Below are 22,262 nucleotides of genomic sequence, written 5' to 3' on the forward strand. Positions count from 1 at the left end.
GTGAAAAAGCTAGCAAAATTTGACTCAGGCCTCACGGCCTCTCACTTGAAAYGGTACATGCGTTCTCTCTCTCCACATCTCTTTCTGTATAGTCTGCAGAGCTGTGAAGCAAATCTCTTTTTTGATAGATGTGTAGGGTTATCATTTTACTACTAATTTTGATACTTTAAAAACATATTTCCTTGGCATATTTTTGCAACAAACAGAGTTTTTGTGTGGTTTGTTCAATTGGGAATTGGAGCAGCAACACTGACCAAAACCTGTGCACCTTCCTGAAGCTCAAGCTGTTGCCAGTGCTCTGTGAGCTCACAAAGTGGTAGCATTTTGTTTGTTTTTCTCCATTGGTTATCCAACTGGCAGAAAACTTTTCTAGTTGATCCAGATCCTTAACTTCCCTTGAAGGAGCTCTGCTGTCATTCTCTGATGCCCATTTAATGGTATATTTTCCAGATGTTGCAAAATTTTAATATTTGAGACTTCTTTCTCCTAGTTTTTGAATGGAAAGAATAATTTGGAAAGAATAATTTGGAAAGAATAATTTGGATTTTTGCTTTTTGTTTCAGCACTGTGGATGAATATTCACCTCACCGAAAGGTAACACAGACCTAATTGTTATATTGAATGCTAGTTAGTTTATAATCTCACTTCCTTGTCCCTGCTTTCTCTTCCCTCCTTTTTTAGTTTCTCAATTAAAAGTGACTGGTGACCAAAAACATGACAGGATATATCAGAGTAGACTGGCAACACTGCTTAAGGAAATTTTTTCTGCCAGCTCAGTTTGGATATCAGTTACATGAACTAAGCTAAAGTGGCTGTGACAATATTAGCATTTTAACAACACACTCTGAGATGTCAGAATTCAGTAGGAGCCTAGGAGCATGTCCTTGTTTGGCTCAATAGATGTAGCAAACCTGGGTAAACCAATTCAAGCACAGACATGGACTGCAAACGTCAGATAGATAGAGGAAAGGGGGATTTCTTGTGACAGGGACAGAAAGCAAGAGAGAAATATGAATTTGTGTCTAACTACTGGGAAAAGATGCAAACGGAGGAAGGTGGATCGCTCTGATCACTGATTTAGTGGACCAACACCGAGATGTGTAATAAGCTTTAAAGTGTTACTGTGGGAAAGGAGAAAGCAGAACAGGAGATTGTCATGAAAGTGCTAAATAGGCCAGGCAATAGTTACTATTTAGGACCATGTGTACGAAATGGGCTAGGAATGTGATGATGGCGAACCCTGAAACGTGCAGGCTGCCTCGCTGAGGCATGTCTCACTTCCTCAAAAATCCCTACCTTTGCCTTTATTAATAAGGCAACTCCCAGTTGGAGTGGGTGGGTGGATTTCCTATTCAAAAACCTTTTGGACAGACTTACGTGCTGAGTGCTGTATGCTATGAATTATTGCTTTGCAAAGGGCAGGAATGCAGAGAGTCATTTTTGTTTCTATTTTCCTCCACTCCCTCACAGAATAAAACCTTTTTCCACCAATTCAGTCTGAAAGAGAACTGGTTGCAGCACAGAGGAACCATGAATGAAACAGAAGAAAGTAAGTATGATTTAAAGGGTGGAGGAGAAACTTAGTGCAATGCCTTTAAATGTAAGTGCAAAATTGTTTTTAAATAAGAACTGCCATTAAGGTACCTTTTTTTTTTAAACAGATGTAGTCTTTTGAACAGGAACCTATGGTCACAAAAGGATTTGCCTGTGCAGTACTACCTTTCTGCCCCCTATTTTGCAGGAGTTCAGCAATGAAATGATATCCCCAGGGCTTTTCTCCCCATCCCATTCCCACAGCTCCCGTAATAAAGCTGTGTGACTCACAGAAGTGCTGGCAGTCTATTCCACGGCCTTCCTTTTCCTGCTCTGTTTCATGGTCTCAGTCTCTTGACCTAGATCTTGCTTGTGAAAGGTGAATAAACCTGTCACATTAAATGGGTCAGGATCCACGAACTCTGTGAACCTGTGTGCATTCCTTCTCTCCTCAAAAACATTTCCACATGGGATGCAAGATGCCACTGCAGTTTAATGTCAACCATTTCAAAATACAATTTCTCTTCGCTGCTAGTAATGCAATAATAAAGCGAAGCTGTCAGCCTCCCRTAATGCCTTTGAGAGCTGCAAGAGAGAGGAGGCAGAGAGGAGAAAAATGTCATGTATGTAGGCAGAGAACAATCAGAAAGGCCTCCTACCTGGAAATCTTCCCTCTCTAACCCTATATCTTCATTTCTCACTGGGAATTTGACTCCAGAAGTCCAGTTCAGGACAGGATGTTATAAATGATCATTTCTGATAAAAATAACAACTGTATTCCTTTAATGCCAAGTCTCTGTGCACAGTATATATTGCTGATAGATACTATCTTTCCACATCTGAAATCCAGGTTTATTTGAGCTTTAGGTTCACAAGGCTGCTTCCAAAAACATCATTTCCAGATGAGAACACCCAACACTCATTTTTCTTTTTAAGAACTCAGAAACTGCTTATGGTGTAACAGGGAGAGAAGCGTATTGGCATAGGGAAGGAAGGGACAGGCGGCATGGCCATGGAGAAAGGCATGGGCCGAGTCCAGGGAGGCCAGTCCCAGTTGGTTTAAATTGAATGTGAGCCATGGAAGACTCTGGGCCTGAGGGAATGAACACTTGGAATTTGAGCAGGAAAGACGGCTGCTGGGCTGAGTGGGACACGCTGGTGCTGTGGCTCTTTGGAAGCTGGGAGACTTCAGGGCTCTCAGGGGCTATAGTGACTAACTAAACAGAGCCAGGACAGAGAGGTTGAGGCAATGACATATATTGCCCACACTGTCTAATTCTTCAGGCATTCCTCTGCCTGGTTTTGATCCACGCAAACTAGCTGCACATTGCCTGGGCACGGATGAGGGGAGCGTCTCGGGCTGTGGAGTGGTGCCAGCTGATGGTGGTTGTGAAGGAAGGAAGTTTATGCAAGCCATTTACCCATGTGGCTTGCCCCAAGGGCCAGGGTGCGGGATGTGGAACTTATAGAGAGGATCCCGTGGAGAGCAACAATGATGATTAAGGGACTGGAGCATCTCTCGTATGAGGAAAGACTGAGTTGGGCCTGTTTTCCCTGGAGAAGTGAAGGTTGAGAAGGGATCTTATCTACATGTACAAATACCTGAGGGGAGAATGTAGGGAGGAAGGGGCCAAACTCTTCTCAGTGGTGGCCAGTGATAGGACAAGGGGCAATGGATATAAGTTGAAACACAGGAAGTTCCTTTGAGGAACTACGTGTTCTCTCCTGTGCCTCACGGAGGATCGACACTGGCCCTGGGAAGGGATGTCGCAGCCCATGCCACTAGATACCACAGATACAACATTTACAAGGTGCGTGGGGGAACAGGCCTTTGGAAAGCAGAGTGATGATTTTTCTTGAGAATCTGACCTCCAAGTTGCTTTAGTTAAAAGTTAAACAAAAGATATGTCATTAGCCCAATTATAAAGTAGTATACCGCTGTCGTCTTCCTCTCCTGAATGACAGAGAGGAGATTTCTGGCAAATTCCCTGTAGGCAAGTTGTGTTGCATTGTGCATATGGAGGCCAAATACTCTTGTCAGGTTTTTATTTATTTATTTTATCCACCCAGTAATTTAGAGCACAATTTGATGTATTTATCTTTTTATGAGTTATAGTCATTCTAAAAGGAGATTCTTCCATGGGATGAGCATCTGATTTACTGTCTGTCAGCAGAGAAAGGTTAAGAAAAAACTACAAAATGACTTTTCTTTCCCAAGGTTAAACAACATTAAGTTCCTTCTTCCCCCATCTTCATTTTTCTTCACTAGAATACAAAATAGTTGTTCACTGAGGTTGAGTTCTTACCAATGCTTCTAGCATGGTATCATTTGATGAAAGTGCCTGAAGCTGTGAGGTTTGTAAGACAAACACAAAGCTATTGCTTTATACATCTGTCAATGAAAATCACAAAAAATGTTTCTGAGGGGAAAAGGATTGTCTTATACTATTATTGTAGCAGCCTATCTGCAATAAAAAGTACTAAATTAGAGGAAAATAGAAAGTTTAATTAAGTACTTAAGTGAGTATGAAATTGAGGATTGTGGTGCTGATGATAATTCTCATTAGCGGATGTTGTCATTTTTAAAAATATCGATGTCAGTCTGCTGCTCAGTTTCTTCTAAGTGTAGCAGCTGTATTTCAAATAATTGGCTACTGCAAACTCAGCAGAAGTTGCAAACACAAAGTTGTGGAAAGCAGTGGGAGCAAACACCACCTTTGTAGCTAAAGCAAAGTACTGAGCTGACTGCAGCATTACTGATGTGAAATGTTGCTCCAAGAGCTCTCAGAGCCTAACCAACTCATCGACTTCAAGGGAAATTATGAACCCAGGGAGTTTCTCCAAGCCAGTCCCTTTTATATGTGCTGCAGGGGATTCAGGAAAAGCTGTTTGAAGTAATTGTGCTGCTCTTTGGGCAGCCTCTGCTTGTACTAAAATACCCTGGCAGTGCATATAGTTCCGATGTCTAGACAGATAAGCTGGATGGAGTGGTTGCAGAAAGCTGTGGAGAGCTCTTCTGAGAAGTTGGTGGCAGTGGAAGTGCAAAATAATTTCTGCAGAGGGTATGCAGCATCCCGAAAAGCAATGATTTATCTGAACCTAAAAGGGACAAAAGATGACAACAGCTGAGTTTGCAGAGAAGTTAGAAGAGAAAGTTGATCTCTGAGAAATCCCTGCAGCAGGAGCTCTGCCGAGGTCTCGCTGAACCTTGGGGTCTCTGTTTGCCCCTGTTGTTTCCCAGGGAGAGGAGGTGGCAAGAGGGAGTAATGATCTTTGTGCACGGGGTATCACATCCCTGGAGGTCAGCTAGCAGCAGCAACCGCTCTTGCTGTCCAGTGTTAGTTGGGCAACCAAAGCATTGCTGTGGCTGGAAGTGTGAAAATCTACCTTCAATGAGTACAAGTTTCTGATCTTTGCTGAGCGTATCTTTCTTCCTTTGTGCAGTTTTCTGCCGTGTATATRTAACAGAGCACTCCTACGTCAGTGTGAAAGCTCAAGTATCCACTTCAGCTCAGGAGATACTGAAGATCGTAGCAGAAAAGATCCAGTACAGCGAGGAGGAGCTGGCGCTGGTTATCGTCACCTTCTCTGGTGGTAAGTAACTTTCCTTCATCTGATGGCTTCTCTTTTACTGTACCACGTAAGGGAGGGCTGACATTTTCTGGAGCAAGGATGCAGCTGTTCCTGTTCAGGCCCACAGCTGGATGGCCACGGGAACAATAAGGAGCTGCTTCCCAGAGAGTTGTTTCCATGGCAACAGCTAATTCCTGGGTACCATCGGATACAGCATTTCCTCACTGGAAAGGGAATGTAAAGGACTCTGTCTCCAGCATGCTACAAGATTTCTTCTCTCACAGATAAATCTTCCACTTTCACATTTAAATTAATTTGGAAGGTGATGAAGCATGGTTTGCTTTAAAAATAAAAAAGAGGACAGTGAGTACTATGTGTGTGGTTGTTCCTTATGCCTGGGTAATGAATATTCTCTAGTGGAAATGAAGGAAAGAAATATTTGCACAGTTGAGATGCTGAGAAAGTCTAAGCAGCATTTTGTTTAAATGAATCTGTCTTACAACTGGCATTTTTGCCTATTATTTTAGCATTTCTCATTTAACAGGAAAGGCTTATTATCTCTTTAAAGGAAGACCAAAACTGATCACAGGCAGATACTAATGACCCACCAACCTTCAAATATTTTGTTTGGTGTCTGTCAAGTCTTAAGATCCTTGGGAAGTTGTTTTGATGCTTGTGGCATCTTCTACTCCTAGTGAAGTTAAAACAAGGAATTTAACTAGGTACATAGAAATGAGAAGTTGAATCCACATTAAAGGGCTAAGACTTCCGACCAGTGGGACCGTATCCTTGGCTGATTTTAGCTGCCGTTGATCCTGCATCAAGGATGGACCCTTAAAGACAACACACTCATTCTTCTTTTTCAGTCTGATTAAGTGAAATATAGACAAGTGCTGGGTTGTTTTGTTTATTTATTTAATTCAGAAGTGGAAAATCTCCACTTCTTCTTCGTCTTCGCAGTGCCAAACTCAATTAGATAGCTCATTTTTTCTGCAGGGAGCTGGTGTGGGTGGCAAGGAAATGGCAGCCTGCCCTGGCAATCCCAAGCCCAGGCATGGAGCAGCCACATGGTAGCTTTTCTTGGCCAGCCTCTTGGCCAGCTCATCACATCATTTGCAAACATACTTGTCTCATCCTTGCCTATAACCAAACCTACCTGCAGTGCATTTTGCAGCTTTGGAGGAGCAGGAGCTGATGCTAGCCACCTGCTTAGCTAAAGAAAGCCAACAGTTCCTAAATAATGAAGCACACAGTTATCTCTAGACCATATTCATTATTGAGAAAGCCCTGGAATATAAATGGTTGCCACTTGGCTGTTCATTTAGAAACAAAATAATTAAAATGCAAACACAATAGGACTATCATTTGTGCATGACCATTTGTAATATCCAAAATGTTATTTGGTCACATTAAATTAATTAATTGGAGATCCTACAATTGTGGTATCCTTGATGTTAAGCATTGTTAGGCATGTGCCGTGTGCAATAGACGCTGACCCTGCATGTGTTTTCCTTTCCTTATTGCTTTGCTGTTCGCATGACTCAAAGGGTCTTCTGTCTTCCATCTGCAGGGCAGTAGTATGAATCTTAAAGATCTTATTTTTAATGTACTGCTTAAATGAACAAGAAGGCCGTTTTATTGAAAATTACTTTGAAAACACATGCTTCTAGTAAATGGAAGTATATCGGGTGCTGCTACCAGTATGAGCATGATTAAAGGAGAAAGGTAGAGAGTAATTGCAGTTTGTAATGACGTTTATCTCATAGTCTGCTGGTTCTGACCTCTCTCTCATGGACCTTGAAAAGTGCAAGACAGTTTTGTAGCACTTTTGGAAGCACAATTTTTCAGCTGTATTATGGGTTTTAAGTCATTATTTTTTCTCACAGCTTTCTCTGATGTATCCAAGATTGCCTACTGGTGATCATTGATTGACTAGTGGAAAAGAAAATCTTGCTCTCTGATACCTGATTGTTGTATTGTGCTCTTCTATCAGAGTATCAGATTACTAAAAAAAAAAAAATTGCACCAGGTCTGGATGAATTTCTCTAAATGCAATTGTACAATGACATTTCACCTCTTCCTCTGCTGCACAGAAGAAATTTCATCTACTTGGGATCCTTTAATTATCTCTTTCCGTTGACTGGCCATGGCTATTGGTGACATCTTCACTCCTGCTGCTCTCTGCCTGGGGAATACAACAGTTTGGTCTCTTGAAGGCTGAGACACTTTAATAAATGTCATTTCATTTATTGTAGATGCCTTGGGTTGAAATGAAATGGTTGGTAATACATAGGAGGTTAGACCAGATGATTTGAGAGTCTCCACTCTATCCTATATAAAGGCTAAGCTGAAAACAGATTCTGGAAGATATTTGTACTTCAGCCCAGTCATGGTGACAACTCACCTGATCCCATGCTCAGCATATCAATAGGGACTATGTATGATTCTTAATTTCATTTTAAAAAATTGATTGTTGTGATGCTTGTCTCATACATATACATGTAACGTATTACATTTCTGAAGCTTTTGCATTTGTTTTTCTATTTTTAAAGAAAAGCATGAACTACAACCAAATGACCTGGCTATCTCAAAATCTTTCGAGTCATCCAGTCGCATGTTTGTCTACCGAAAAGATCTGACTGATTCCTTGGTAAGACTGTATTATTTCTACTTTCCATTTTTGGTTTGTCTGGCTCCTGATCAAGGATTTAGTATACCTCTCAGAGGAATTTTTCAACACAGAATTTATCTTTAATTCCTTAATAAAACTTACTGAGCTGCCAATATGTGGAAAAAAATCTGTTAACTGCCGCTGTTCTGCTGAACAGTAGTGAAATTTGTTCATCAGTTTCAAAGAGGCCAAAGCTTGTATGTGGCTTAAATTTTTCAGTCATCTACATCGTGCAGAAAAGCTCACTTGTGCTTGTGCTAGACTGATGAAGGAATTACTTCAGGGACATGTGACTCTATTTCTTGTGCCTTTGTTACACTTAAAACATTGGTGGCTCATGTGTAATCATGGAAGAAAGTGTGTGAATGCCATGAAATTATTGCATGTAGAGATGGATCTCGTCACCCATGCAGTGCAAGGTCTGCCAACATAACCAAGTGTCAGGATAACCACAGAATATGTGGGAAATGCCTTGTCCCAGGAAACCCCTAGGGAGAAGCCAGGAGAGTATCCTGAGTGTCCCAAGGGTCATTCAGTCCTCTCCCTTCCCATCCACACAAGAGTGTTTATTGTCCTTGGGCACCAGCTGGGTAGAGGGAGTTGGCAATGCCAGTTCCCAAAACCTCAGTGAAGGAAGAATATGCAGGCCCTAAAATTTAGAACTAGCTTTTCAGTATTTTCCTGCAAATTATGCATATGTGCTCAAGTGCAGGGATGGACACCACTGCAGTTAGTTTCAGTGTGTTGTCACTGAGATCTGTGCATTCATCCTAGGAATGAGAAATGTCTATTTACATTTTAATGGACCCTTGTGTCTTTAAGAGCTGACGTGCCAATATCATTATGATTTATCATCCTCATTACTTGCAGCATTTTCTAAAATGCTAATATTAAGAAAAGATTTCCAGTGTAGACAGGTGACTGCCAATCTAATTTTATTAGTTAAATAGTAATTCCAAAACTTGAGGTAACTGTCAAAAAATGTAGCACCAAAGCAATGGCTTACCTGAACAGAATAATCTTTCATTTTGGCTGATTGTTCATGCCAGATTTCAGACTGATGAGATAAAAAACAAGAGAAGKACAAACCTCGGAAAAATCCTAGCTAATAATTGAAATGAAATGACCCATAGCACTAGCAGTACCTGTGATTCCGCACTGATATGCTTAGTAACTTCTGTGAATCAAGACCCATGATATTTGTTGGAATTTGCTTTCAAAGAAAGACAGTAATAGAATTAATGGTTTTATGCTATTTGTAAATGTATGTGGATTGTTGGCAAGTTGTGCGTATTTATTCAAAGTCTGGTGCATTTGCAGAATGCTTCTTCTATCTTTTAATACAAAAATGTTCTTTATAGTGATTCCAGGGGTTTTATTTTCATTATGCTGTCTATTTGGTTGGTATTTTATACTCAAGGTTTAGAGAGAGAAAGAGAGGGAGAAAGCTTAATCCAATGAAATTATTGATCCTATTTTCCTGTTTCAGGCTATTTATTAAATAGGCTACAATGCATTGATTTTGATTAGTGTGGGGAAAAAACCCTCAGAGTGCACTTAGAGAAGATTACTTACTCAGCCTTGCTTTGTACCTCAGTTTAGTAGCTATTTCATTCAAAGGCTTTTGGCATTTGATCAGGATTCTTTTGCTTTGGCTATTGATTTAGAATCCATTTGCTGAAAACGAGGAATTGCAGCAGAGACCTGTGAGAATTTTGGGAATCAACACCTGGGATCTTGCCTTGGAGTTAACRAACTTTGACTGGAGTCTCTTCAATGCAATTCATGAGGTAAGAAGTGCCAAGTCTGCCTCCAAGAACACCAGGCATGCAGCATTGYGTAATTTTTGCTTCCCGGCATTGCATCAGTATCTTGAAGAATCCGTATTATATGACCTTTGGTTCACTCTTATGATAGCACTTCAGATATTTTGCCATCTTTGATACTGAAAAGTTTGTCAAGGGTTTGTAAGTTTCCTGTGCTGGAGCACCTGAGAAGTTCCCTGTATACTTGGTGGGTTTTATTCAGATTTGCTTCTGAGTGTAAAAGAACAAGATTCTTTTCTAAAAATATCTGCATATATCTTTGTTGTATATAAAAACTGTCCTTTGCACTTGATAATATTCCAGTAAATGTAGGGCTGCACAAATGGATATAACTTTAACATAATTCACAATTTGAGCAAATTAGATGTTTATATTACTTTTTTGGTTAAGCTGCAATAACATAAAAGTACTGGGAGGCTTTATAAAATGGTGCAAGAGCCCCCTTCAGTGCCCACTGAGCTGTTTCAGTGTAGTCTTTAATAGGTTTTGGTGTGAGCCACTGCATAAAAGATCCGGTTAACATTGCAAGGATGAAGCACAAAATGTCATTTGAAATTATCAACTGAAAAGTATGACGAGCTTCTGGAAAGATGGACAGGAAATTCCCATGCCTCTCATCAGCTGCTTTCCATGGAGTTTTTATTCAAGTTTCACTTTAAAGCTAGAGCTGGCAAGATTTAAAGCTAAACCTGGCACAGAAATTAAGATCCACACCTCTGTTCTTGAAACCTTGGCTATTTTTAGAATTGAATTTAAATGGAAATTTTTCCATTTCTGGAATGCTCTGATATGGGCTATTTTTTGTACAGAAATGCTGAAAGATGTGATGTGATGAAATGCTGAAAAGAACAGATTGTTTATATCCTATATCTGGCTGAAACCAGAAGTGAAGGTGCAGGGATTCTCAACAGAAAAGCCTTCTTGCAGGACCTCCAGTCCACTTGMAAACTGCAATAAGCCTCTAGACTTTTTTAAGCCAAGCCTGGATCCTGAATCATTTGTGACTGGCTCACAGACAAATAAGAATTGCGATTTGTTACCAAATCTTAATTAAAATATATACTTCGAAATAATCTGTAATTCAATTACATTCAGATTAATTTTATATACCTAATCATTTTGTCTTCCAGCAAGAGCTGATATACTTCACCTTCAGCAGACAGGGCAGTGCTGAAAACACAGAGAATCTCAGTCTTCTGCTTCAAAGATGCAATGAAGTCCAGCTGTGGGTTGCCACCGAGATCCTCCTCTGCAGCCAGCTCTGCAAACGTGTACAGCTAGTGAAAAAGTTCATCAAGATTGCAGCTCAGTAAGTTAATGAGTTTGCAAAAAAAAAAATACTTGAATGCATATGTTATTTTCCGTCAAAAGGGAAGTAGCTGGAAGAATGAATAAAGGAAACTGATTATCATCCTGTATTTTCACAAATATAGTAAGCATGCCTAGATAAAGCAGCCCATAAATAGCAACAGCAAATACTGGCCAAAACTAGCTTGTGTTGGAGTATATGCTTTGCAGCTCTCCCTTAACAGCTTAGACAATCTGCAGCATCAAATGCAAAATCAAGGATTTTTGCAAAAGATCTCTACTTTCTCAGTGGAGATAATCCAAGGAACCGTATGACAAAACTATTTGAACTCTCAGTTATTTACCAAAGGTTACATGGAAACCACCAAAGTTTGTTTTAAACTTGGACCCCTTCCTGTAGTGAGGAAACTAGATGCAGTAGGCTATGGCCCTATATAGTCCTCTCTAGAGTCCACTTTAGTTTAGATATTTTATTCGCTGTATTAATTAGATTTTCAGCCTATTCTTAAACTAATATGAAAGAGTTATGGCATTTTTTCTATACCTTGAACCAGAATCATATGCTCTACACAGAGAATTTTTTTTCTCTGTAATCACTCTTATTTTGGTAACCAAAGGATTGAAGCAATTTAAATACATTCAACCATTCTCCTCACTTCTCTCTCTGTCTGTTCATATTCTGCAATATTTGAATATGCATGTTCATAGAAAATGTATAATTTGTTCCCCTTACTGACTAGGTTGATTTAATTTCTTTAAAGCAAGGCAGCTATATACAAAAGACTGTTCTCTGCTGAAGCAATGCTTTTGGTGAAATGAATTCTTCTAATCTAATCTAGTGTAATTCATAAATGTGATTTGATTTGATTTGCAAGTTGTGTGCAATGCAATAACACATKCTTTTTCAGAGTTATCAATGGTCAAGTTTGGTCCCATTATGTCAGAAATGGTTGGTTCTGTGTGGCTTCCTTGCACCACAGTAGCATTAATTTGCATTCCAGAAAAAGTTTTGTATCTGTCCTGCATGAATAGGGATATATTTGTCTCTAGAATAATAGGTTGCCTTGTCTAAGCTAATAACATCTCTGTTAACTGAATAGTCAAATTTGCAAAAACTAAATACAATTGCCAGTAAATGATACAGCATCTCTCTATACATTACAGTGGCACCCCTCATTTTTCGCATGTAGATGCTGAAATAGTAAATACCCGTATAGGCAGTATATAGCTTGCTCAAGGTTCTCTTTTAATCAGAAAAGACATTATCCATTCTGGAACAGCTAATGCAACACTTGGAGTGGATGGATAGGGTGCTAACCACAGGACTGTCATCACTGAGCACACCCTGGCAGCCCTCTGACTGCTCCCTCTTCTCTGCTMCTCGATTCAGCCAGGACTCTGCCTCTGACCTTGAGATTGTCCTCACAGGACCAGGTCTAAGGTCTTGTGTTTACTGTTTTTATGCTCCATAAAGTAGGAGTAACTGAAGAAGCTGGAAAACCTTCATAAACGTGTATCAATAYTTAAAGGAAAGGGAGGGTCTTTGAGGCAGATTCCTATGCTTTTGTTGAGTTTTTAATTTTTGTTCTTTCCCAAGCAGTAGCTGACTAATATACAAACCTAGACTACACAGGTAGTCCAAGTTCTCTCTCACAGAGATAGATGTGCCCCTCCAATAGGCAGCTTGTCCAGGCTAAAACCTCCTTCTTGTTTTGGAGCAAATTGCCTTTGGAAGGTGTTTGCTGGATGATGAAAGGAGTCTGAGCCACRAAGTTCACATTAAATTAAGATAACTGAAGCTAAGTATGCCATGTAAATAGTATACAGTGGTATGGGACACTAAGGTGAATGTAAAATATTGTAGCAATACTGGAGAGTTTCCAGTCTAACTCCTTAGCACAAGCTTTTCCCAGAAGATTACTCCCTGTGCAGCACACATATATCTTAAAAGGGACTTTTAAAAGGGGCTTTTAACACACACACACACACACACACACACGAATGTACACATTGGTGTTTATAGTGGTCTTTGATAATCTACATAAGCAGCTGAAATACTTTGAATAAGACTGTGTTTTGTGATTTCAAGTTTTTGAATGTGCTAGAAATAATCAAGGACTGATTATAGATAGTAAAATATCAAATAGAGGTATCAGGCAAATTCCATAGAGACCACTATTGGAACCAGTGCTAGCTATAACTAATTTACAGGGCTATGTAAATTGAACATTAATCAGATTTTCAGACAATAAAAATGATGAGGGATTGCAAATGCACTGGAGGGTAGAAAAATACAGAATGATCTAAGGAGTCTAGTGACATGTGCAAACAACAGTGGGATAAGATTTAATTTAGATAGATGCAAAGTAATTTCAGCTAGGGAATGCTGATAGTGAGCTGAAGAAATAAATACATTATTATAAAGAGCACTATTGTGACAAAGGTCATTGGGTGATAATAGATGACAAATTAAGGACATGGACAAAGTGTGATGGTGTTGCAAATAAATACATTTGATATTCGTTTTAAAGTTGCCCAGGAGAAAGGTCTAAGAATAGAGAGACAAAGCAGTAATTGTGTTTCTCACTCTCCCCACTGTCTCACTACATCTCCTTTAAGAAGGAAATGCATAGGAGAAAAGTTAAAATAAATTACAAATAATTCAACACAGAATAGTAAGAATATAGAAAAGTAGATAGGAGACCCATGACTACAAAGAGAAATTGAAGCAGTCAATGATGTACAATTTATAGAAAAAATGAAAGAGGAGATGAAAATATTTATAATACAACAGAACAGGGTCAAGGAATTATTCTATATGTCACTTGAACATTGAAAAAGGAAAATTACTTTTGACAGCAAAAGAAAAAAATAACCCGCCAACAACAAGGCTGATGAGGCAGTGGAACATTTGCTAAAAACTTCTTAGAGACCCCATCACCTAGACTGCAGGTGGGCAAGATGGCACATTTAATGAGTTCATTATGTGRAAGATGATTGCAGGTTGGTGCTGAGAGTCAAAATGGGACTCAGTAAGCTAGGATGCCTGTGCATTCCATTCATCTCTGGTTCTGAGGATAAGAAATCAGAATACTGCATTCATATKTTCATTTCACAGCTGTAAAGCCCAGAGGAATCTGAATTCATTCTTTGCCATTGTCATGGGCCTCAACACTGCATCTGTCAGCCGGCTGTCTCAAACCTGGGAGGTAAGATGCATCTTTGTATCTTTTAGACCTTGTCAAAACTGTTTCTCACWCAGGGTATATAGTAGCAAATTACCTTTTCTTTCTACATTTTGGCTTCCCATGGAAAGGGGAGTTCAGAAAATTTTATGTGACCTAAAACCTCAGATACATGACATGAAATAAAATATGTCCTGGTGGAAGGTTTAAATAAGAACAAGGCAAAGAGATCTGACCTTCTTAAAAATCAAGTACATAATCCTATCATTTTAAGYAGGTGTTAGAACAAAAGGTCTCATAATAGCAGTTCCAAATGAAGCTTACTTTGGTATGAAATAGCTTCACTAAAAATACAAAATAGGAAAATAAACCCTTATTAATTCGCCTTGATCAGCTCCTTACTAGCTGCTCATTTTAAGCAGTGAAGTTAGGAAATGGGCTGTGAATAAGGAGTGTATTGGAAAACAAAGCATAGAGATGAACTAAAGAGGCAAACGGTTGGTGGACAGAGTATAGGATATTATGAGAAGGGTCGTTGTGGGATCCACTGTTTTTCTTTTCCATCAAAGTAAATTATTGAATGTTTCCAAGTTCAACATATTTGCTGATAATCCCCAAATTAGAGCGGGAGTGATTTAGTGTAATATGGAGGGAAAAGCTTCCTTCAGCCCCTGGTACCCAGCACTACAAGCAGGCAGTACTAAGGAGATTTGACTTTGCAGCACAAAGTGACAAAGTGCTGCAGTCCGCATTTAAAGATATTCTTGAACACGAACAGCTGAAAATAAATGGCACCGGGAGCTGAAAACAAGTGGCCATCAGGGGCTTACAAAGGTGCTTAAAGACTGTCCAGACTCCCCTTAGCTGAAATCGTGCATGTGGAAATACCACAGTGTTGTCGGGAGCAGAGAGATAAGGGCACCAACTGCTTCTGTGGGAAGGAGCTTATAGAGGCACAGACATGCAAGGAGCAGCTATTGTCAAGTAAATCAAAACTCTTCAGAGGAAAAATACATCCTGGAGGTTAACTGTACAGAAACCAACATCTGTCCTGCCTCTGAAGTACCTTGTCCGCCTGGGACCATTGGCCTTTGCCTGCTCTTATGAATTGCCTCCATCCCTTCCCTTTGGGCCTTAGTGGAAGAAACCTGTTTCATTGGAGGTCCCTAGTATTTATTGCATGGATCTCTCCTGCCCAGAAATACCCAGAGCAACCAAGCATGGTGGGAGCTCTCCAAAGATCATGCTTTCCTGTTGAATTCCTCTCAGGAAGAACAGAATATATTATTKGTCCGAACAAGGAATGTGTCCACATACACACTGCCATAAATATGTCTAGCTTCTGTGTGTAAAGTGTTTATGAAGTCAAATTTGCATTTTTTGTTTTTTTTTTATTTGTAGAACTTTACTGTATTTGAAATTTCAAAATCRGAGTTATTTGCATTAGCAAAGTGACTTCTAGAAGGTAGAGCACTATGTAGAAATTAATTATAATTACTTACACATGTAAATGAAGTCACCAAAATTTAAAAAACCATTTAGGCACTAAACTGTGCACTTGAATTCTTAAGTGATTTGTATACACCCAAGCACAACTGCTTTCTTTTCCTGATTGGAAAAATTAAAAGGGGAAAATTGCAATTCCTATATGCCATTACTTTAGCATTTTAATTATACAGCACATCCTGAATTATACAGCACAATCTGAATCTCCTTTCTCTTGATGATTTTTTAGTGGGTGTGATCATCTAAGGACATAGGTGAGGCAAGCTTTGCAGTAAGAAGAAATATCTTTTACTAGACTAACTAGTATAATTAGAAAGAATAGACAAACTTTCAGGCCTATGTGCCTTTCTTAAGTCTGTAATACCGGCAGGAAAATTCTAAGTGAGGAGTGCTTTCTCTGAAGATACAGGGATGAAGCCCCMAAAACATCTGCAAGAGTAAAATGATGCCTGCAGGTGTTAGGATATTGGGGAAAGAGAAAGAAAGTGAGGTTGCATGGTCTTCTTTGGGAGGTGTTTTGTGCACCATCCTGTGGGATTAGAATGAAATCCTGCAGATACTGTGAATATTTTTTAAGGAAAGTTCTCTCTTCTCTAACATCCTTTGTGCCCTAGTCGGAGGAGGTGAATCAAGCAGAGCAATGGCAGCATTGTACCTCTTGATTTCTAAAACCAGCAGTTTAGGGAAGGAATGATTGCAAGAAATGATTTGACTGGAATATGTTTACAACATCTAAATCCTCAACCTGTGTTACTATTTCTGATGTAATAAAGACTGAAATAAATGTGGTAGACATGGACGTTAGGGAAGGAAATAAAACAACTGCTAACAGGCAGTTTTTGTAACGGGATGTGAGCCTGTGAGATCCCAGGAGGCAGCTACATAGTCAGATGTGCTGGCATTGCTGCACTGAACAGGGTCTCTAATGAGGACTTGGGGAACAGAGGTTAAGTCCCTGAGCAAGCGGCCTGGTGATACTGCCTATAGGCACGTTGCACATGACAGTCTCATGGGGGAATAAACCTTCAATATTTTCCTGTTGGTGCTTGTTTTTAGTCCTTTTTTTTTTTTCTTTTTTTCCACTTCAGAAAATTCCAGGGAAGTTCAAGAAACTTTTCAGTGAGCTGGAGAGTTTAACAGTAAGTACAGCATTGATAGCAGCAGAGAACAGCTTGCCTTCTTTTGACTTACCTTCTTTATGACTTATTTTGAAACTGCTCAGCATTGTCTCATACTGGGAGTTCTGCCTGTCAGATTAGTGGTCTCCTATAGGCCACAGAGCCCTCTGAGCTCAGAGGTGGTCTCCAAAAATGAAAAATAAAAGTAGTCTTTCTAACAGCTACAGGAAGACTAAGAGCAAAGCAAATCTATCGTCTGTTCCGCAGTGTCTGGTTGGATACAGTTCTGTTGCTGTGAGGGTTAATCTTTCTGTAGCCACAGAAATGTGCTGCAGATGAGGAGAAAATGAGGACAGCTGAAGGTTAAAAAAATCAAACTCAGAGGCTAGGGGTCTTTGTCACAATTATCAAAGCTGAATAAACAAGTGTTTCCTGTGGCTGTCATGGAACCRTACATGTGGTGAGATCACTGTCTCTTGTGAGGGACATAAAAATCCATTCTTTAACAGTTGTCAGGCTTTTGCACTGATAAATTAGCATGTTTCCATTCATAATTTAGCATGTTTTCCAGACTGTGCGTGAGCTCGTGTACAAAAACATGTTTATAAAGCAAAATGAGATTAGTTTTTGAATTACTTGCACAACACCACTGAGCAATACCCCCTAATTTTATTTTGAAAATGTCTAATATATGGTATCTTGATTTAAGAGCTTTTTAAAGAAATTCRTTGACAGGACATTTTGGGATGCAGTTGGTACTAGCAAGTAAGCTGAAGAGATTTTCCTACCAGAAATTGTGTGGGAAAATTTCAGAGCACTTAAAGAACGAATCCTCCCGCAGCTTACTCCAATTTTAGAACCGTTTCGCCCAGAGGAACGTAATAACTTTTGTTTCTTCCATTGTTTACGTTTCCTGTTCAGTTCAGTAAGTCACCTAGCTTGCAAAACTGCTATCTACCTCATTTCCCGAGGAAACCTTTTATATCTAAATCATGTTCAGATCATAAGCCCATAATGGATTTAGAATTGCTCCTTTTATAGCCTATTGATTTTTCTCTCTCTTACCCAAATGGTTTTGTAGGACCCTTCTCTGAATCACAAAGCCTACAGAGATGCATTCAAGAAAATGAAATCTCCGAAAATTCCTTTCATGCCCTTACTTCTGAAAGGTAATGTTAATGTTTTTCTGCTCTTTTTTTGCCATGCAACTACACATACAGAAAGTTGCAATAGTTAGTTATGATAAGTATAAAATGTTTTTTTCCTTCAAGTGGCCTTATGATAAGTGTGCTGCAGATGTTATGATCTGTGTAGGACAGCACTTGCTGTAGAAAATAATAAACAGCTGTCTTTTGAAACTGGGGAAGATGACATTTTTCATTCAGATTTTTAAACTTTACTACTTTTCCTGATACATAAGGATAGTGCAGTATGACTTTTGCTTTGATTACATGCTTTTCGGACTAGAAGAGCCTGTCCCTGACAGCTCACAAATCCCTGAGCAGAGCCATCTGGTTGTGCTTGCTACATGCAAACAAACAGCTTCGGGACTGCTGCTAGGTTCTGAGATGCTTGCCCTGCCTTAAAGGAGTAAAATTAACAGGTACTCTAATGAAAACAGAATTTACCCCAACTGTGTGTTCTGAGTGAAGGGAATTTTCACGACCTTCTCTTAAAAGTCTGAAAAATAATAAAACTACTGGCTTAACATAGTGAATTAGGCAGATAATTAAGAGGCAGGTATTTCGAAGATCTCATTATCTTGGATTCATTAATTATCAATAGTCTTGTCTTTGAACCAGATAATATGATATGATAATATGATATTCCTTTCTTCCAAAAGTATTCTCTTCAGGCTGTTTAGTCTAACTTGTTACTGCTGCAAGTTTAAAATGTTTGAAGAACTAGTTCTCCAATAAGTCAGTGACAGTTTAGGAGCCATAAGGCACTTCCCCTCTTTACTCACATCAAAAGAGCTTGCATTAAGAAGTCAGATAGATGTAATGATCAAGGCTTCAAAATGACCGTTCTTAGGTGTTCTGGAGTATCTCCTGTCTGCAAACAAAGAGAGGAGATATATATAACTTGTTAGCTATGATGTTTGCACAGCAGTGCAGTATTGTGTATAGGAACATGCACATAAGCAGTATTCATTCAGCATGACCTCATGTCTCTGAAATGTATTGGAGAGAATGAGGAGGCTTTGCAAAAAAAGAGTAATCCTGTTCATTACTGAATGATCCATAAGGAGGCATTGCCAAGGCTGGTAATTCCCATTATATTGAACATCACTTACAGAGTGTTGACTCTATTCTGTGTCTGATGTATTTTAACTAATGTTATTTAGAAGACCAGTAAAATAAACATTAATAACATAGAAGTCATTCGTAACTCAACATTTGACTGTATTTCAACACAAGAGGAACAAAAGGAGTTTCCAGGAAAAAAACTACCTGYAAAAACCTTTTTCTAATTGTAAAAAATATCTTCAGAGTGTCCTTTTAAAGTTTATTTAACCTGAATGAAGAGCTTTGTTCAGTACAGACACAACTTTTAAAAATCAGACAGATTTTTCAAATATTTGATAATACACAGTGTTGTCCCCTTACAACGTAGCTCAGATGCAATTTTCTGCTCCACTGAACTTATCTAAACTCTTGGCTGTTGGCTGCAAAGCGAATTTCTGTCCTTTTTACCCTCAGAGATATGCATGGTAGTCATGGACCTAACTGCCTGGAAATTTCTGKTTTTGGTCGAAGTTCTTCATTAGAAGTGACAGAGTTTTTTAAACCGTGTTAATATTTTCCCATGGGTGCATGTGAGCGTTTGCACATACACTCACCAGTGTTCATGCATGCACACACAGCCATGAGAAACAAGCTCAGCCTGTCACTCACCTCCTGAAGCTTTGTCCTTTCTCCAGCCTTGCGAGGTGCCCCAGAGCAGGGAAGGGAAAAGGTCAGGCCAGTCCTGCTCCCTGATTTGGCCTTGGGTCTCAAGAGGACACCCATGGGCAGGGAGGTGTTGCAGATATCCCAGCGAGGATGGACCTATCGATTGCCAGCCCTGAGGTCCCACCAGCCTGTTAAGCCATTTGGAGCAATTACAAATTGCCCTTCAGGCACAGAGTGAATCTGTGAAACCACAGGGAAATAAATGGGCTTGGCTGGTTTTGCCTGCTCTGCAGGGAAGGGAGGCAGTGGCAAGTGAGCCCCTGGCATCGGTTGCAGGTTCCCAGGCCAAAAATCCCCAGGAACAAGTGCTCTTCATAGCCTCACTKCAGGTGACAGGGATAGGTTTCTCAGATGTCGTAGTGATGACTCTGGGACAAGTGCTGAGATAGGAGGTAGGYGGCTGTGTCTCAAGGTAGTATCTCAGCCAAGAGAGAGTCACTGCCTGGTTTGCTGAGTGCCAGTTGCAGATTCTCTCCGATAGTGCTGGGCATTCTGGCTCCTTCGGGCTCCCCTAGCCCTAGTGCTTATTCCAAGGCTAAGCTTCGAACTTCAGAATATGGCTTTTATTTTATCTGCTTGCCTGGCCGCTGTCATAGCCCAAGTCTTGGATGTTGGAGGGTGTTCAGAGAAGCTGTGTTCAGCAGACAGCTAGTGTAAAGGGGTTTCAGAGACAACTGAGCATCGGGCAATTCTGCACAGGAGTAGCTCTGGGCTAGTGAAGCCAACAGGACCAGTCTCAGGAAGTATCTTCTCCATAGCCAGGTCCCAAGAGGCAGAGAGATGAGAAGCTGTGCAAAAGCCCATCTTGTTATTAATGTTTAATTCATATTAGAGCAACAAACTCATAAAAATAATTATTTTCCTTTATTTTTTAGATGTTACATTCATCCATGAAGGAAATAAAACTTTTCTGGATAACCTTGTTAACTTCGAAAAGCTGGTATGTTTATTTTTTCTTTCAACTTTTTTTGAGAAATCTATGCTGTCTTCTTCCCTTTCTACTCCTTATCCTAGAGGACTAAAAAGTTTTCTTTAGGCTGAATCAGGAAGAAGARAACAGAAATAAACTCTGCTTCAAATAGCAAACAGGATAAACAGATAAGAATTTAATTCTTCCCCACCCCTTCCTCTGCCCCTGCTTATTCCTTCTCCCCCTATTTCTATGCAAAATGATTACATGATGGTAGCCAACATCAGTTTGTCGCCCTCCATTCAGTTTTGTCCTGGTTTAAAAGCTACCACTGGTATACTTATCGCAGAGATAGTACATGAAAATAAAATTTATGATCTGAGATGATAAAAAAAATAATTCCTGAACTGTGAATTAAACTGACTATAAATATCACTATACTAACCTTTAGGTAGGGAGCACTTACTGACATTGTATCTTTGGCAATATCTGCTGTAGACATGGTTAACATTATGTGACCTCTACTCTGACATGGTGTTACTAAGAGAAGTTCGTTCTTCTTTAAATTTGCATTATTTATTTTTTATTAACAGTTTTGTAGTATTTAGATATTACATAATATACAGATGTATACTATGTATTCATCTAAGCAGTTTTGGGGTGGAGAAAATGTGATTTTGTTGATTTGGCTTATGTGTTCAATAAACCGTAATGTTCTCCTGATTGTTGAAGATGTGTTGTGGGATTGTTAGTCCAGATAAGTTCTTATAAGTTGTTTCTGACTGTTTTCTCCATATGTCTAATCTGATTCCACAATCAACATTAAAACATGGAGTTTTTCATGGCTCTACTATTGAACTTCAATTTCATGTCCTCTCACAATGCATATTCTCTTTCAACTTATAAGCAGATGTAGACTTTGACTTTTGAACCATTGAGATTCTCTTTTAGTATTTTCCTGTAGATTTCTATGTGTTTTCTTGTTGTACAAGATCAGTGATTTACATTTAATGAAAGGATTTTTCTGTCCAAAGTCTGTTAACTCTTTCACCTTTAGTGTCTACATAGAATTCATTAGCTCACTCTTCTTCATTGCCTCCTGGAGGTACATCTAATTAATGTGTAAATTAGCTAGCCTTTGATGCATGGTAATTGTTACTGAAGTTTCCCCACTGGCCCATATATTAATTTGGTGAATATGTGGGGTCTGATTTGTGTTCCAGTTTTAGCCAGACTTTGTGAGTGTGTTCATTGTTCAATCATGAGTGTGCTTAAAGCATTCTAGGCTTACTTGGTAAGATTTCCTGTCTATTCTGTCAGCTTTGTGTCTCCAAAGGCAGTGGGAGCTTTGCTAAAYGACTTCAATGAGCCAGCATTTCACCCTTTCCCCATTTAGGTAATGGGTAGTTAAAATGGGGGAGAGCATCTGACATGATGGTGATGGGGTGAGGGTTGTTCAGACTGACTGTTTCTCCAAATTATTATTTAGATCACAATCTCCAGGTAGCTTTCTGGAGCCCTATGTATGTGAATTCAAGTGACCATGACAATCAGTGGAAGGCTTAGAAGAGATTTAAATGTAAGAGTATAGAACTATTATTTTACTGGTTGATGTGTGTGATAAGGCATTTAGTCTATGATCATGGACTTGATAACAAGAATCATCACACATTGCCCA

At 39.5% G+C, this 22,262-nt stretch overlaps 1 protein-coding gene across 1 annotated transcript in view; it reads left to right on the forward strand.

The window, feature by feature from the left end:
- LOC112942404 (rap guanine nucleotide exchange factor 5) overlaps nucleotides 1–22,262 on the forward strand; it is a 50,813-nt gene that overhangs the window by 19,307 nt on the left and 9,244 nt on the right. The window contains exons 5-14 of the mRNA XM_026033332.1: nucleotides 564–594; nucleotides 1,471–1,549; nucleotides 4,978–5,127; nucleotides 7,659–7,756; nucleotides 9,445–9,567; nucleotides 10,734–10,912; nucleotides 14,030–14,120; nucleotides 16,691–16,741; nucleotides 17,802–17,889; nucleotides 20,550–20,614. Of these exons, the coding sequence (XP_025889117.1) occupies nucleotides 564–594; nucleotides 1,471–1,549; nucleotides 4,978–5,127; nucleotides 7,659–7,756; nucleotides 9,445–9,567; nucleotides 10,734–10,912; nucleotides 14,030–14,120; nucleotides 16,691–16,741; nucleotides 17,802–17,889; nucleotides 20,550–20,614 (955 nt within the window). The remainder of the gene's footprint in view (nucleotides 1–563; nucleotides 595–1,470; nucleotides 1,550–4,977; nucleotides 5,128–7,658; nucleotides 7,757–9,444; nucleotides 9,568–10,733; nucleotides 10,913–14,029; nucleotides 14,121–16,690; nucleotides 16,742–17,801; nucleotides 17,890–20,549; nucleotides 20,615–22,262) is intronic.

This window comes from Nothoprocta perdicaria, unplaced genomic scaffold, assembly GCF_003342845.1.
Source record: "Nothoprocta perdicaria isolate Ctin4 unplaced genomic scaffold, notPer1 scaffold_128, whole genome shotgun sequence".
Taxonomy (NCBI): Eukaryota; Metazoa; Chordata; class Aves; order Tinamiformes; family Tinamidae; genus Nothoprocta; species Nothoprocta perdicaria.